The 12,789-nt window shown below is 42.0% G+C and overlaps 1 protein-coding gene across 1 annotated transcript in view; it reads right to left on the bottom strand.

Moving 5' to 3' along the window:
- GRAMD2B (GRAM domain containing 2B) overlaps positions 1-8,395 on the bottom strand; it is a 29,407-nt gene extending 21,012 nt beyond the window's left edge. The window contains exon 1 of the mRNA XM_084224967.1: positions 8,254-8,395. Coding sequence (XP_084081093.1) covers positions 8,254-8,345 — 92 coding nt within the window. The 5' untranslated portion in view covers positions 8,346-8,395. The remainder of the gene's footprint in view (positions 1-8,253) is intronic.
- Positions 8,396-12,789: the final 4,394 nt, after the last annotated feature.

The following is a 12,789-nucleotide window of genomic DNA, read 5'->3' as shown; positions in this document are numbered from 1 at the left end:
CTACAGCTGTGCTCGTGTTATGCAGCATGCAGCACTGTTTATGTGGGACAACACATCTCCCAGAAACAATTTCTCAAAATGTTGTGACAACCTACTTGGAAGACCACGTACCATTTTTACCATGCAAATGGAAAACCAAACATTGATTATCACTAAGACTCCCAAATTATCAAAACAGGCAGAAAACGAGCTACAGCTACTCTGATCACAAAGGGGCAGAAAGCTGCTTAACAACTATAATAGATGCTAGATTGACATAATGTATCCATTTGGTATTTGTATAATTCAATATACTTAGTACACAGCTTGTACTTAAGGCTGAAATCTGAAGGTAAGAAAGCAGTTGATTGTGAAGTGCATGATTTTGTACATATTTTGTATACACAGTTAATCCACAGCCAGCAGATGTATTTATACCAAATAGAGAGAGCAGTAGAGCATTAATGATGATGTGGAGATGTGAAACCCTGCATGACAGAGAAGGTCAGTTTGCCAATATGAATAGGTATGAACCAGACTGAGATTTAACTTCCTCAGGTTATTCAAGGAGCAGGCTAGTTCTCTTCTCATGAGATCAGAGTCAAACATGGCATAATGGAGTAACAAAGCTGCACATTAACTGTGTAAAACATGCATACGGATGGCACACTTGCACATACACGTGCTTCTCAAGGCATTTCTAGGATGAAGCACACCTGTAGGCAAAGCTGGAACCTTGATGTCAGATGGCACCAAAAGAGAAACGAAACTAATTGTTTAGGACTTTTTCAAAATCTGAAACTAATTTTATATATCAAGCTAATTAATTGCAGAAATGCTTACTGTGTTCTATACCACATCTATCTCTTAGAAAACAATTACTCACCTGTGAATAGTTTCATATGTTTGTGTTGCAATGTGTTTATTAAAAATGTCAATGAAATTTTGGAGTTAGTACTGAATAGAAAACCTTCCAACACTGTTAAGGACAGAGAAAGCCAGGTTTTTCTCCTCAACTGAATAGACATTTCACATAATAACTAGATCAAGTTTCACACTGCCTTACCGCTTGGACATCAGCAAGATCACTGTGACACCGCAGACGTCATTAGCAAGTATGTAAATTCTCTGCTCTAAATACCATCTATTATTAACTGTCTGTATTCCCTGTCTAATCAAAACCAGACTGCTATCAAGTTCCATAGAAAAAAAAAAAACCAACCACAGAAGAATTCCCTGTGCTCTGAAACCAGAGACACTATAACAAGATATTTTACTAAGTTAACACGAGAACAGGAACACAAGCCATTTAGCTCTCTTGTCTTCTCAAGAGTTTCCGTTTCATATATCTACTTCAAAAAGCAAAAGCCCTTTCATATGTATCTTCACTCAACTCCACGAGATTCCCATCATGCAGCTTCCATGGGAGTTTCAGTAGGATGACCAACAACTATTTATCTGAACATAGGCATAGTCAAATCTAGCACACAACAGAAATCTGTGAAAGACACATTTCTGGAGGAATAAAAAAAGAAAATTAAGCAAAATACACTCATTTACCTCTGCTTTGGATAGGAGCATCATTTTTCAATCTGCTTGCATCCTTTAGGGGAAAATGTTTTCATATCTCCTTAGTTCTAGCCTACCTAATCTTCTAACCCAAAGCATGACAAAAACAGAATCACAATTCATACTGAAAAGGCAGTGTACAATCTTAACTCACGTTTTTATCTTTAGCTTTCAGAGGTGGCAGGAGAAAGGGAAAAGAAAAAAATTCCTGATTTATGACTTGTTCAGGGTACAAAAAAGAGAAAAAAGACACTTAAGTGCCAGGTCTACCAATTGTTCAATACCAAATTAAATTAGAAAGACAAATACTGCATCTATATACAATTTCTATGTTCAATACCACCATAAAAACATCTATCAATCAGAGCTTTTCCTTAACTCAGGCAGAAACAATATGTACCTATCTGAAAAAATAAAAGCATCTTTACACCTAAGGCCTGATCACCATAGAATAATCATTGGCCTTATTGCACGAAGCTGCACCTCTGGTTTCTGGAAGAAGAACTCCAGAGAAACATACCTCAGCACGCTGCAAGAATTGGATGCCAGTTTTCCAGCATTAATTGTGCTTTTGAAAAAAACTAAGTAGTTACATCAGACTCAAATACTTAAAAAACAGAACAAAACAAAAAAACCAAAAACCACTAAAAAAGCTCAAAAACCAAAATGCAAAAAAAAAAAAAAATCAGACACCTGCAATTATATTAACAACTGTTATTAGAATGCAGTTAGAAATCAGAGGTCTGGGAATAATCTTATCAACACTTTTATTCCATTCTCTGCTGTTAAAAAGTGGAGCTGTCATGAAACCCTTGACCAGCAGATTCTGTTCTATGGTAAGTTTAGAAATAATGACTCACTATGCTGCACAAAAAGGGTTTTAATCAATGTACATGAGAAAAAAAAAATTATTCTTCTGACAGGTTATATACAAAGGGAAGGAGGATTGGATTTTCTAATGAAACAGTGTCTTTGAAAACTGGCATTGATAAAAGATAATCCAAAATCATTGATAAGATTTCCCTGTTTAATGTGCGCTGGATTCTGCTCCTAAATATCTTATTTACATTTTCTGCGAGGTTCCCCAGCAAGAATAGCGCACAACAAAGCCAAATGAAAAACAATGAGATGAAAATTAACTTCTCATTCCTTCTATCTATTGTGCTTTATCATGCTTTCCTAGTTAAAAACACAACTAATCAAGGAGACAAAATTAGAAGTTTCAAAGAATACCGGAGTACATTTTTGATGTTTCATCATGCATTTCACCAAGGACAGAAGTGAACCACTCACTAAGGATCGGACAATGTTGAATTTCCCATTATTATCTTTTCAACTTATGACTACTCTTACAGCCCCACTCATGTGTTGATGGAAAAGACCAGAACAATGTGGACAATTGAATACAAAAGCTACTATTTCACACTAGGAAATACTAGCTCCCAGCAATGGGTCTAACCAACACCAGTCACAACAGTGCTTTTTACTGTGACACCGAATATAAGGAACTGTTTTCCTTCCAGAGTCGTGGAAAAGGGTAGTCTTATTAGGATAAAATGTGACATATGGTAGCCAGACACCTGCTAAGGACAAGTGGATTTTCTATTTTCACCATTTTTTTTCTATTTTTCTATGTCACCATGACACTGAGTCTGAATGCTCTCAAGGCCTGCTTCTTCAGTCTGAGCCTTTCCACAGGCAACAAGCTGTCCTCCATGGCAAAACACACTCACTCTTATGCTGGCCATAGCATATTTACATGTATTTTAAAATTTCTCAAAACCAACTAGGAATATATATAAACCTGTTATTTACTGGACTTTTATAAGATAAACTTTTGCTCCAGTTGAGCGAATCTAAGCAGCTCTTCTTGAACTAGTATAGCATAGATGGCAGCTACAAAAGAACGTCAACAGTCTCTCACCTAGGTGGTCAGTCTTTCACAAACAGACTGAAACTATAGCCAGAGGGCCAAGCTGAGGCATGTGCAGGACATGCCAGGGTATGGCTGGTTTTATGGGGGATGTACAGGACTGCTGTTTCATAGTCAGATAACCAGGTTTCCCTCTTTTATCCACAGAAGGTGAAGGCTTCAGTCTGCCTCTGTGTTTTCTGTTCCGCTGAAATTGTCTGCTGTCTCTCTGCAGCCTACATTTCCTGTCACTCTTTCTGGAGCTTATTAACCTCCCTAACCTTAGTGTGCTATTTTTCAAGGACAGAGGCAAAGACAGTCAGTGCCAAGTAGAAGTTTAGTTGAAGTAACAAGTAACACAGGTCTGAAAAGACCCATTGGAAAGGATATACGTGGACTTGGCAACAGCTATGTACAGAGCATACTGATCATTAGTCTCAGCAGTGGCCTCATTAGATAAGCACATAATTTCTAACCACATGACTGCAACAGTTATGGAGAGGGAAGTAAGAAGACAATACTGTGATGGGATGTTTATGCAACATCTGTCAAACACCACCAACAAATCCTGCTGCCCAAAGCTGCAGTTATTATGTTGCCTGACAAGCATTTCTCATATGCATATAACTAGTAAATACATTAGCCACATGAGGCACCTGGGTGGAAAGAAAAAATTCATCAGATCCATACCATGTATTTACACATGGAAAAATTATTTTTAAAAATCTGCTTTTATAACATAAGCGTGCACATTAAGTGAACACCATAGGAATGGCAGGGAGGGAGAAGGGGAAAAACAGAAGCGATCAAAAAACATTGTAATGAACAAATGAAGGTTCAAACCTAGACTGGAAAACTCTTGTCACACACATAAATTTAAATGTTTCATTTACAAGCCTCTCCTTCTTTGGAGATCATGTGTTACAATTTTTGCTATAAAAGCATGGAAGAACTACTAGGGAGGGAACTACTAGGGAAGAATTAAAAAATATGATACTTGCATTAGTATTTTCATCCCCTGAAAGTACATACTTACACTTTTCCTCTTTGCAAAAAAACAACAAAAACAAAAACCAAAAAAAACCACCTCACAGTAAAAGTTTGGCTGCTGGAAAGGAGTTAACCTAGATCAAAGCTGAAATAAAAGTTTAAGTCGGTAATAAATTACTTTCCCTTTTTTCTCTGCACTTTGTGTTTTTCTCAAGTAAGAGACTTTATAAAAAAAAGTGACTTTTGATTAAGCACAAGTCACTCAATTAATTCTGTTTTAATTAATCAACTGATAAACAGTTATTAAGAAACATCTGTTACAGCAGAATAATATGCCAGACAAACAAACCATAAAAATCACATTCTCCCTGCCCAGAAGTACCCAGTTTGCTTGCAAGCATTTTCCACTGCTTGCAGTAGTATATTTTCCCCAGTACCTGCAATGCATTTTTGCTAAAAAGAAAAAAATAAAAGTTTAAAACCTTCCACATATTTCAGATTTTAAAGTCCCAGTCCCTTCATTTCTTTAAGTTACACTCAGTAATTGGACATTACCTGATTCTGTAAACCATAAGGGGACAGAATGCGCCACTTAATGTTAGCAGAATTGCGCCATACTGTAATCCATCACATTACACTTATACAGACAGATTGAATCATACGAGAACAAATATTACCAGTGGCACCAGAATGTGATACACGGACTTCATCAGAAGCAAGCATGGATAAAAGCAGAGGGATGCTGACAAAGCATGAGAACCACTTGCTATTACTCCTCTGCCTTTTCTCCTTAATGTGCCACACTCTTATTTTCAATGCTCAATTTTCAAACATCTATTCCACCTGCTGTCCCTGAAGTAAGGCTGACAGCTTCTACGGGAGGTCCAGTGCCACCACAAATAAAACACACCCCACTTCCCAGTCAAAAAAATTAATATTCTCTAAATACAGTGCAAGGGTTAAATCCTTTTTGGTCCAAGGCCACATCAGGAGGTAATGGTTATGGAGCTCCACTTGGAAGGTTTTTTCCATCCTCAAATCTTTTATTTGCTTGGAAGGAGCTCCACATAACAACAAACTTTTGGCACATCTCTATTTTGGGTCTGCATAATGACAGTGCCCATTGTCCACATAGTGTTATCTCTGGCGTTACGACTCACAGAGCTCTTCTGGAAACTTTGCAAATATATAAGTATCACTAAATATGCCAGAATAGCCCATTTTCTGAATCAGTCTGAAAGTACTTAACTCTTCTGAATCATTGTTGGCTTTGACATTTCTAATCTTGAAACACTTAAGAAAAACTAGTACAAGAAAACCCTGAAAAAAACCCCCAAAAAACCAAAACAACCCAAAATACTTTTACAGCTTCAGTCCTTCAGATGCATCTATCCCCAAGGGAGCCTTTATGGCACCAGAAGCATATTAAGCCATGAAGTTCATCTCTAAACTGAACAACATTGTAAGCATACCTCCAGGAAGTACAGGTTACTGTACACACACAAATCTCTTTACACACATGAATCTCTCTCCCTGCTGAGCTTTGGAAAACACTAAAGATTACATAAACATCTATAACCCTGCTAATATTTTTTTCAAATAGAGGTCATCATGAGCTCTGTTAATTGCATATTGTTCCCTGGAAGTACATGAGGGGAATGAAACTCCGCCAAATCCACATACAGTTATGTACAACATCTTCTAATACCAAATCTTCAACAATTCAACTTGTATCTATTTCCAGCAATCTCATTTCTAGCTGAATTAAAGCCATGCTTCAGAACAATCTCCCCTGTAACTTATCACATTAGTCAAACCAAAGATACATGGCTTGTGAGGTTAACTCCCAATCAAATGAACACAAGAGTTTCTCAGTCAAGTTTCTCAGTAAAATGGGGCTGGAAAAGAAATTCCATCTTTGTTTCCAAAAAGCAAATGCTTCAACAACTTTCTAGTTTAAGACAATCTTTTCAAGTTTTTTTTTCTCTCCCAGTCTTTTCACCCTCCTGCTGTCAGGCTACTATTGCTGAACACTGTATCTTAAAGTGTAACAGACCACCTAGCTCTTCCCTTCATGACACCTACTGAACAGCAAAAATTGATAGCTAAAAAAAGCTAGAGTGCCACAGTGAGTAAGACTTCTTTGTTTATCACACTAGCTAAGACTGACCTTGCTTCTAAAACTGTTAACTGATGAAGGACTGAAAGACTAAACACCTGGGGGCAAAACAGATGGTCAGTTACCTGCGCATGTTCAATGCCTCTGAGATCAAGCTTTCCATGTACTATCTTGGACTCCTAGTTCTGTTTTCAAGAGAAAAATCAGATACAAATCTTGCATACCTGAAGAATTTCATTAGGTTCACTGGCATAATTCTGTGCAGGGATCAGGATCCAAGGCTTGAAGTCAGAAGACTCTAGAGAAGGTCTGGGAATTATGTTTCATTTGTAGTGTGAAGTCACTGATGTGATTACACCATACAGGATAAAGGACACTTAGAAGACACTTTGATTCCCAGTGCTCTCTAATAAGCAAGTTATTTCTGGCAACAGATTTCACTGTGATACATAGTTGAGGAATACACCTCCTTAGACATCACACATACAACATTTGGGAAAAAACCCAAAAACCAACACTGACTTTCTCAGAATTTCTTTCAAGAGAAAGAGCTAGCTGCTGGTAAGGTATTTGCCTTTCTCCCAGAAGCTATTTAAGATTAAATATTTGTGAAGAAAAATTCTTTGGGAAGAGGAATCCCAGTTTAGGAGAAAGTTAACGCTTATTAATTTCTTTTGATGTGAAACTTCCACATGCTTTTGTTTCTTGTTTCACAGATGCTTAACTTCTCAAAACTGTCCTTGGGACTGCCACCGGGAGCCTGGTATGGAAACAGCTGCTTGATTTCAGCAACATTTTCAAGTGATAGTCATTACCATGGCTCACAAGCACCTAAACAACTTGAGATCTCTGCAGGAAGCAAGAGACCAATACAGGAATGAGCCTTTAACTCTGGATGCTCCCAGTCATCATCAGAGGCTGGTAAGGTCAGCAGCCTCAGGGGAGTTCTCCCATCCCTCTGACTTCCCTACCTCCATCAGTTAGTCCAAGCAGACAGCCTTTACCGGCCCACAGGGCCTCATCTTCCTCATGAAGAATATTTCCGAGCTCTTCATCTGCTCAATTTTTACAGTACTTCTCAGGTTAAAAAGCAGAAGTGTGAGTATGGGTATGGCCCCGCGGGGAACCATGCCAGGACGGGCAAGGGACCACCATCCTCCTTCTGAGAAGGGACAGCCTCCGCTTTCTGGGACATCAGAACGAACTCCCATTTTAATGTCTCTTGCCTGCATCAGACTTTGTGAACTTTCGACAAAGTTCTGGGTTTTCCCGGCACCCAGAGGAAAAGATCACAGGGAACCCACAGGAGCATAAGCGATAAAGCACAATTACTAAATTTAAGTGCCACGGCTCAGAAAGATTTCCAGGCTACTGGCTGAAACTACTAGAAGCAGTGTTTTTACGCCTTGCTCCTTAAACTGTAACTTCGGAGTTCAACGCCGAACTCGAGCGCGGGTCTTGCCTGAGCGGGGCTGTTCGCGCTCAACTTAAGCCTGGAGGCGGAGCCCCCTTGGTGACTCTTCCCCGGGAACTTCCAGGCCGACGCCCCCGACAGCGCGGCCCCGGCGCTCGGGGGCTCCCCCGCCGCCCCCGCCCGCAGCTCCCCGCGGCCCCGGCGCTGCCCGGCGGGCGGCCCGGGCACAGCCCCGCGCGGAGCCCCTCTCCCGGCGCGGGCAGTACTCACAGCCGCGGAGCGCCCCTGTTCTCCCGCCGGCCGGCGGCCCGCGCTGCCCTCGGCTCCTCCGCATCGCATCGCGGCTCGGTCATGAGCACCATCGGCACGGGCAGCACGACTCGGCCCGCCGCCGCAAGGCACTCCGCCGCCGGCGGGCCGGGCCGGGCCGGCCGCTCCGCCCTCGCCGCCCCGCCCCGGGGCGGACCCGCCGCCGCCACCGCCGCTCGGGCCGGCAGGAGCCGGAGCTGCCACAAACCGGTAGAACCCGCCCGGCCAGGCCAGGCGCCGCCCGCGCCGCGGAGCTTGTGAGGGATGTGGCGCCTCGCTCCCCGTGAGGCTGATCCTTTACGAGCTTTAAATTATTCAGTCGGGACGCTGTCGCGTGAGACACCGGCTCCCGCCGGCTCCAACAAAAGCCATCCTTAATGTTTTATACGGGGGTACGGGAGATACTCGGTTTGACACAGACGCAGTCCCGGCGGGAAGGTGGCGGTGGCCAGGGCCCTGTTTTCTGTCAGCGCGCTTTCCCGGTGACTCGTGGGAGCAGGCAGTAATCCAAATACTGATACTGGCCTCAGGACTGCTCCACTAAGGTGAATTTCTGAAATGATTAGCTGGTATTTCCGTCTGTGGCTTTACATCTTGAGGAGACAAGTAGATAGTTATGCTTCTTTTCTCAACAGCAGCATCCCACGCTGCTTTGCACAGAAAAATCACAGAACCACAGAATAGGTAATGTTGGAAGGGACCAGTGGGTTCAGCATTCTGGCTCAGGCAGGACTATCTAAGAGTATATGGCACGGGGTATTGTCCCTACAGTTCCAGCAATGGAGACTCCACAACCTCTTTGGGCAACCTGTTCCAGTGTGTGGTTACCTGCAGAGTAAAAAATTCTTCCTCATATTCAAGTGGAACTTCCTTTGCATCAATTTCTGCCCACTGCCTTTCTTATTGCTTGGTGCCACTGAAAAGAGCCTGGCTCTGTCCCCTTGGCATTGATGAGGTCCTCACTCAGTCGTATCTTCTTGAGGCTGGAGGTGCCTAGCTCCCTCAGCCTTACCTCAGATGAGAGATGCTCCAGACTCTTGATCAATTTAGTCTTTCCTGCTGGACATCTTCAGGAGTTCCTTGTCTTGTATTGAGCTCTGTACTGGACAGAGCACTCCAGGTAATGCCTCGCCAGGGCCAAATAGATGATGATGAGGTGGAGGATCACATCCTCCAACCTGCTGGCACTGGTCCTCTTAATGCAGTTCAGGATACCATCAGCCTGCTTGGCTGCAAGGACTTGCTGCTGGCTCTGAAGAGCTTGTTGTCCACAATGACTCCCAGGCCCTTCTCCTCAGAGCTGCTTTCCAGCAGGTCAGCCTCCAGCCTGTGCTGCTGCACTGAATTATTTTTCCCAGGTGCAGGACCCTGCCCTTGCCTTGGCTGAATTTCAGGAGGTTCCTCAGTGCCCATCTCTCCAGGCTGCTGAGGTCCTTCTGAAGGGCTGCACAGCCCTCTGGGCTCTCGGCCGCTCCTCCCATCTTCGTGTTGTCAGTGAAATTGCTGAGGAGGCCTCTGCCCCTTCAGCCAAGTCATTGATGGATTTAAACAGGATTGCGCCCAGTATTGAACCTTGGGATACACCACCAGAGACAGGCCTTCAACTAGAGCCTGTGCCACTGGTTATGAGTCTGGGATCTGCTGTTCAGCCAGTTCTCAATGCACCTCCCTGTCCTCCCATTCAGTCCACTCTTCCTGAGTTTGCCTGTTAGAGACAATGTCAAAAGCCTTGTAGACAAGATCTGCTGCTCTCCCCTCATCCATCCACATAGTTGTTTCATTGTGGAAGGCAATCATGTTGGTCAAGCATGATTTGCCTTTAATGAATCCCTGCTGACTACTCCTGATCACCTTCTTTTCTTCTCTGTCTGGCTGATAGTTCCCTGCATCCTCCTTCTTGCCCTGTTTGAAGACAGTCCTCAGGCACTAGTCCTGATCTCTGTTTCCTTTCAAAGATGAACATAAAGAGCATAGCTATGATCAGCTCTCTCAGCACTTTTGGGTACATCAGGCCCGTGAACTTGTGTATGTTGAATTTGCCTAGGTATTCTCTAACCCAGTCCATCACCAAGGAAAAGTCTTGGTTCCAGCATTTCTCTACCCTGGTCTCCTGGGTCAGAGGTTCATGAGGGCTGGTCTTCAAGACCAATGGAAAGGTTGCATTCAGTAGCTTTTCCTTTGCATCTTACTTTTCCTTTTGTTATTGATGTATTTTAAAGACATTCTTCCTCTTGTTTTTGACATCTTTGTCCAAATTTAATTCCAGATGGGCCTTGCCCTTGTCTCATTTCTACTAACTCTGACAAAATTATCTAATGCAGTTTAAAAAAACCAGCAAGCTGGCTTTCCCCTGGCCTTCCTTGGGCCTGTGCTGGCAGAGCTGTGGGGCAAGTTGAGTGCCCTCAGAAAGGTCAGATTTATCAGTACTTGGCACAAATCATCCTGCATGGCAGGCTCTAACTGAAAAATGTCTTTACTACTTGGTTAAATAAGTTAGGTTTCAGTTTGGTGGAATTATGTTTTAATAAAGCTTAAATGGACTCTGTGGTTGTAAGTACACAATCAAAGGAGAGAAAATCCTGTGATGAGAGTTCAAAGTAACATGTCTAGGCAAAGGTCTATTTTCATGTTTTAATAAAATTATTAATAGAATAACTTCGTAACAGCTGACTATTCACATGAGCTAAGGGGAGAATATACAGTCAAGAGGTTTCTTTTAGTGAATATCTGTATAGGAAATAGATACTAATGTACATTTCAAATTAAAAAGTAGAATTAATCTATTAATTAATTCAGCAAATTAAGCACCTTTGAATATCTAGTCTTTATGAGACACAAGAAAAACGTTTTCGGTATTGTTGCAATACTTTCAGGAAATAAGTGATAAAAAAGAGGTGTCCATGTTGAAATGCCTCAAGACTGCCATAGCTGCTTGGGCACAGACATCCTGCAAAAAAAGTGAGATTGCTGTACGTTTTCTGCTAGACCGTGTGGGTTTAATTGGCTCCAGTACAGGAAAATTTAAAGACTATGTGCTAAGATGTATAGAATGGAAGACATTTAAAATGGCAGTATTTCTGGGAGACACCATTAACTAATGTTCATGTAGTATTTAGCATAAATGTCAAGGCACATGTGGAAAAGAAATGAGATTTAATTTACAAGGGACATTATTCAGCCTGTTAGGCCCTGTAGATGTGAAACATTGATTGCTGCTATTATTCCTTGTGGAGCCCCTGAGTGCACTTGGCACTGCTTTGCAGAGCCTCTCCCACCTCCTAACACCAGACACAACCTGTGGCAATATAACAGCATTTTGTTTATCCAACCATAACAGAATAGGAGCCATTTCAGCTGCCTGGACTATGAATAGAGCTGGCACTGAAAGGGCTGGGGAAGGCATCATGTGTCTGTTCAGCCACTTTTCTTGGGTGCAGAAACCTGTGTGAGGTTTTAGGTACCCTGGGGATTGTGTAAGTGTGCACTAACAAGGTGTACACAGGAGGATTGGAATCAGTAGGAAAAGTGACTGCCTATCCCTCATCTTGTTTTTGGAGGCTTCTCATTGCACTAAAAATGTATTTGCTAATTTAGTCCTAATTTTGAGGCAGACTCATGGTTGAATAATTCCTGTGTAACTATATGCTGTTCAGTAGAAGTGCTGATTTTAGTAGGTGAGAATGTGACTTCTAGATATTTGAATAAATAAAATTTGTTTTCTTTTGAGTGCTGAGGTTCTCAGTCTGTCAGGTGTAACCACCACTTTAGGAGATGAGCACTGCCACTGACTGTTCTGTTCATTCATTGCCAGAAGTTCTGAACTTCACCTCAGTGGTGCAAGAACTAGAAAGGAGCTGCTTGGTCCTGGAGGTCAGTCTCTCTTGCTAGCTTGTAGTTTCATCTGGCTCCATTCTCAAGGTGAGCTGATTTAAATAAATCTGTCTAGTTATTTAGTGCAGAAGAAACTTACATTCAAATAAATTGATGCCTAAAGCCTTGACACTAAAAAAGGGACTCCTTGCTTAGTTATTTCTTCCGTATAATGATATCTTAACTCTTGTCAGAGACTTGGTTCTGGCAGACTGGTGATAGATGTGTCCTTAGTCCAGTTTGCTCTTATCTGATAATGACAGTGGAAGTAATAAGCAATGAACCAGCACTATAGCTTGTGGGGTTTTTTTTAGGATTTGAAGAAGAAATTCTGTGGCCAAGCTCTGTCAAACTGTACATAGTGCAGCAACTCCAGACTGAGAGGGGACTCTCTTGAGTGATAAAAGCTCTGAATACCAGGATTCTCAGGAATATTCAGGGAGGAGTGCCTTATATTAAAGAAGCAAATGTGCAACTGCTCATGTGAGTGGAATATACTTGAAAACTATATGTTTTTATTATGATCAAGTCTTACATAAAAAGCACAAAGGACCTTTTACTTTAATGTGATAATTGCTCATATATACAGATACAGTAAAGCAAGTATTTGAAGATCAAGCTGTCACC

This window comes from Fringilla coelebs, assembly GCF_963513975.1.
Source record: "Fringilla coelebs genome assembly, chromosome: Z".
Classification (NCBI taxonomy): domain Eukaryota; kingdom Metazoa; phylum Chordata; class Aves; order Passeriformes; family Fringillidae; genus Fringilla; species Fringilla coelebs.
The sequence above is the reverse complement of the archived record's forward strand: the minus strand, read 5'-3'. Positions and strand labels throughout refer to the sequence as shown.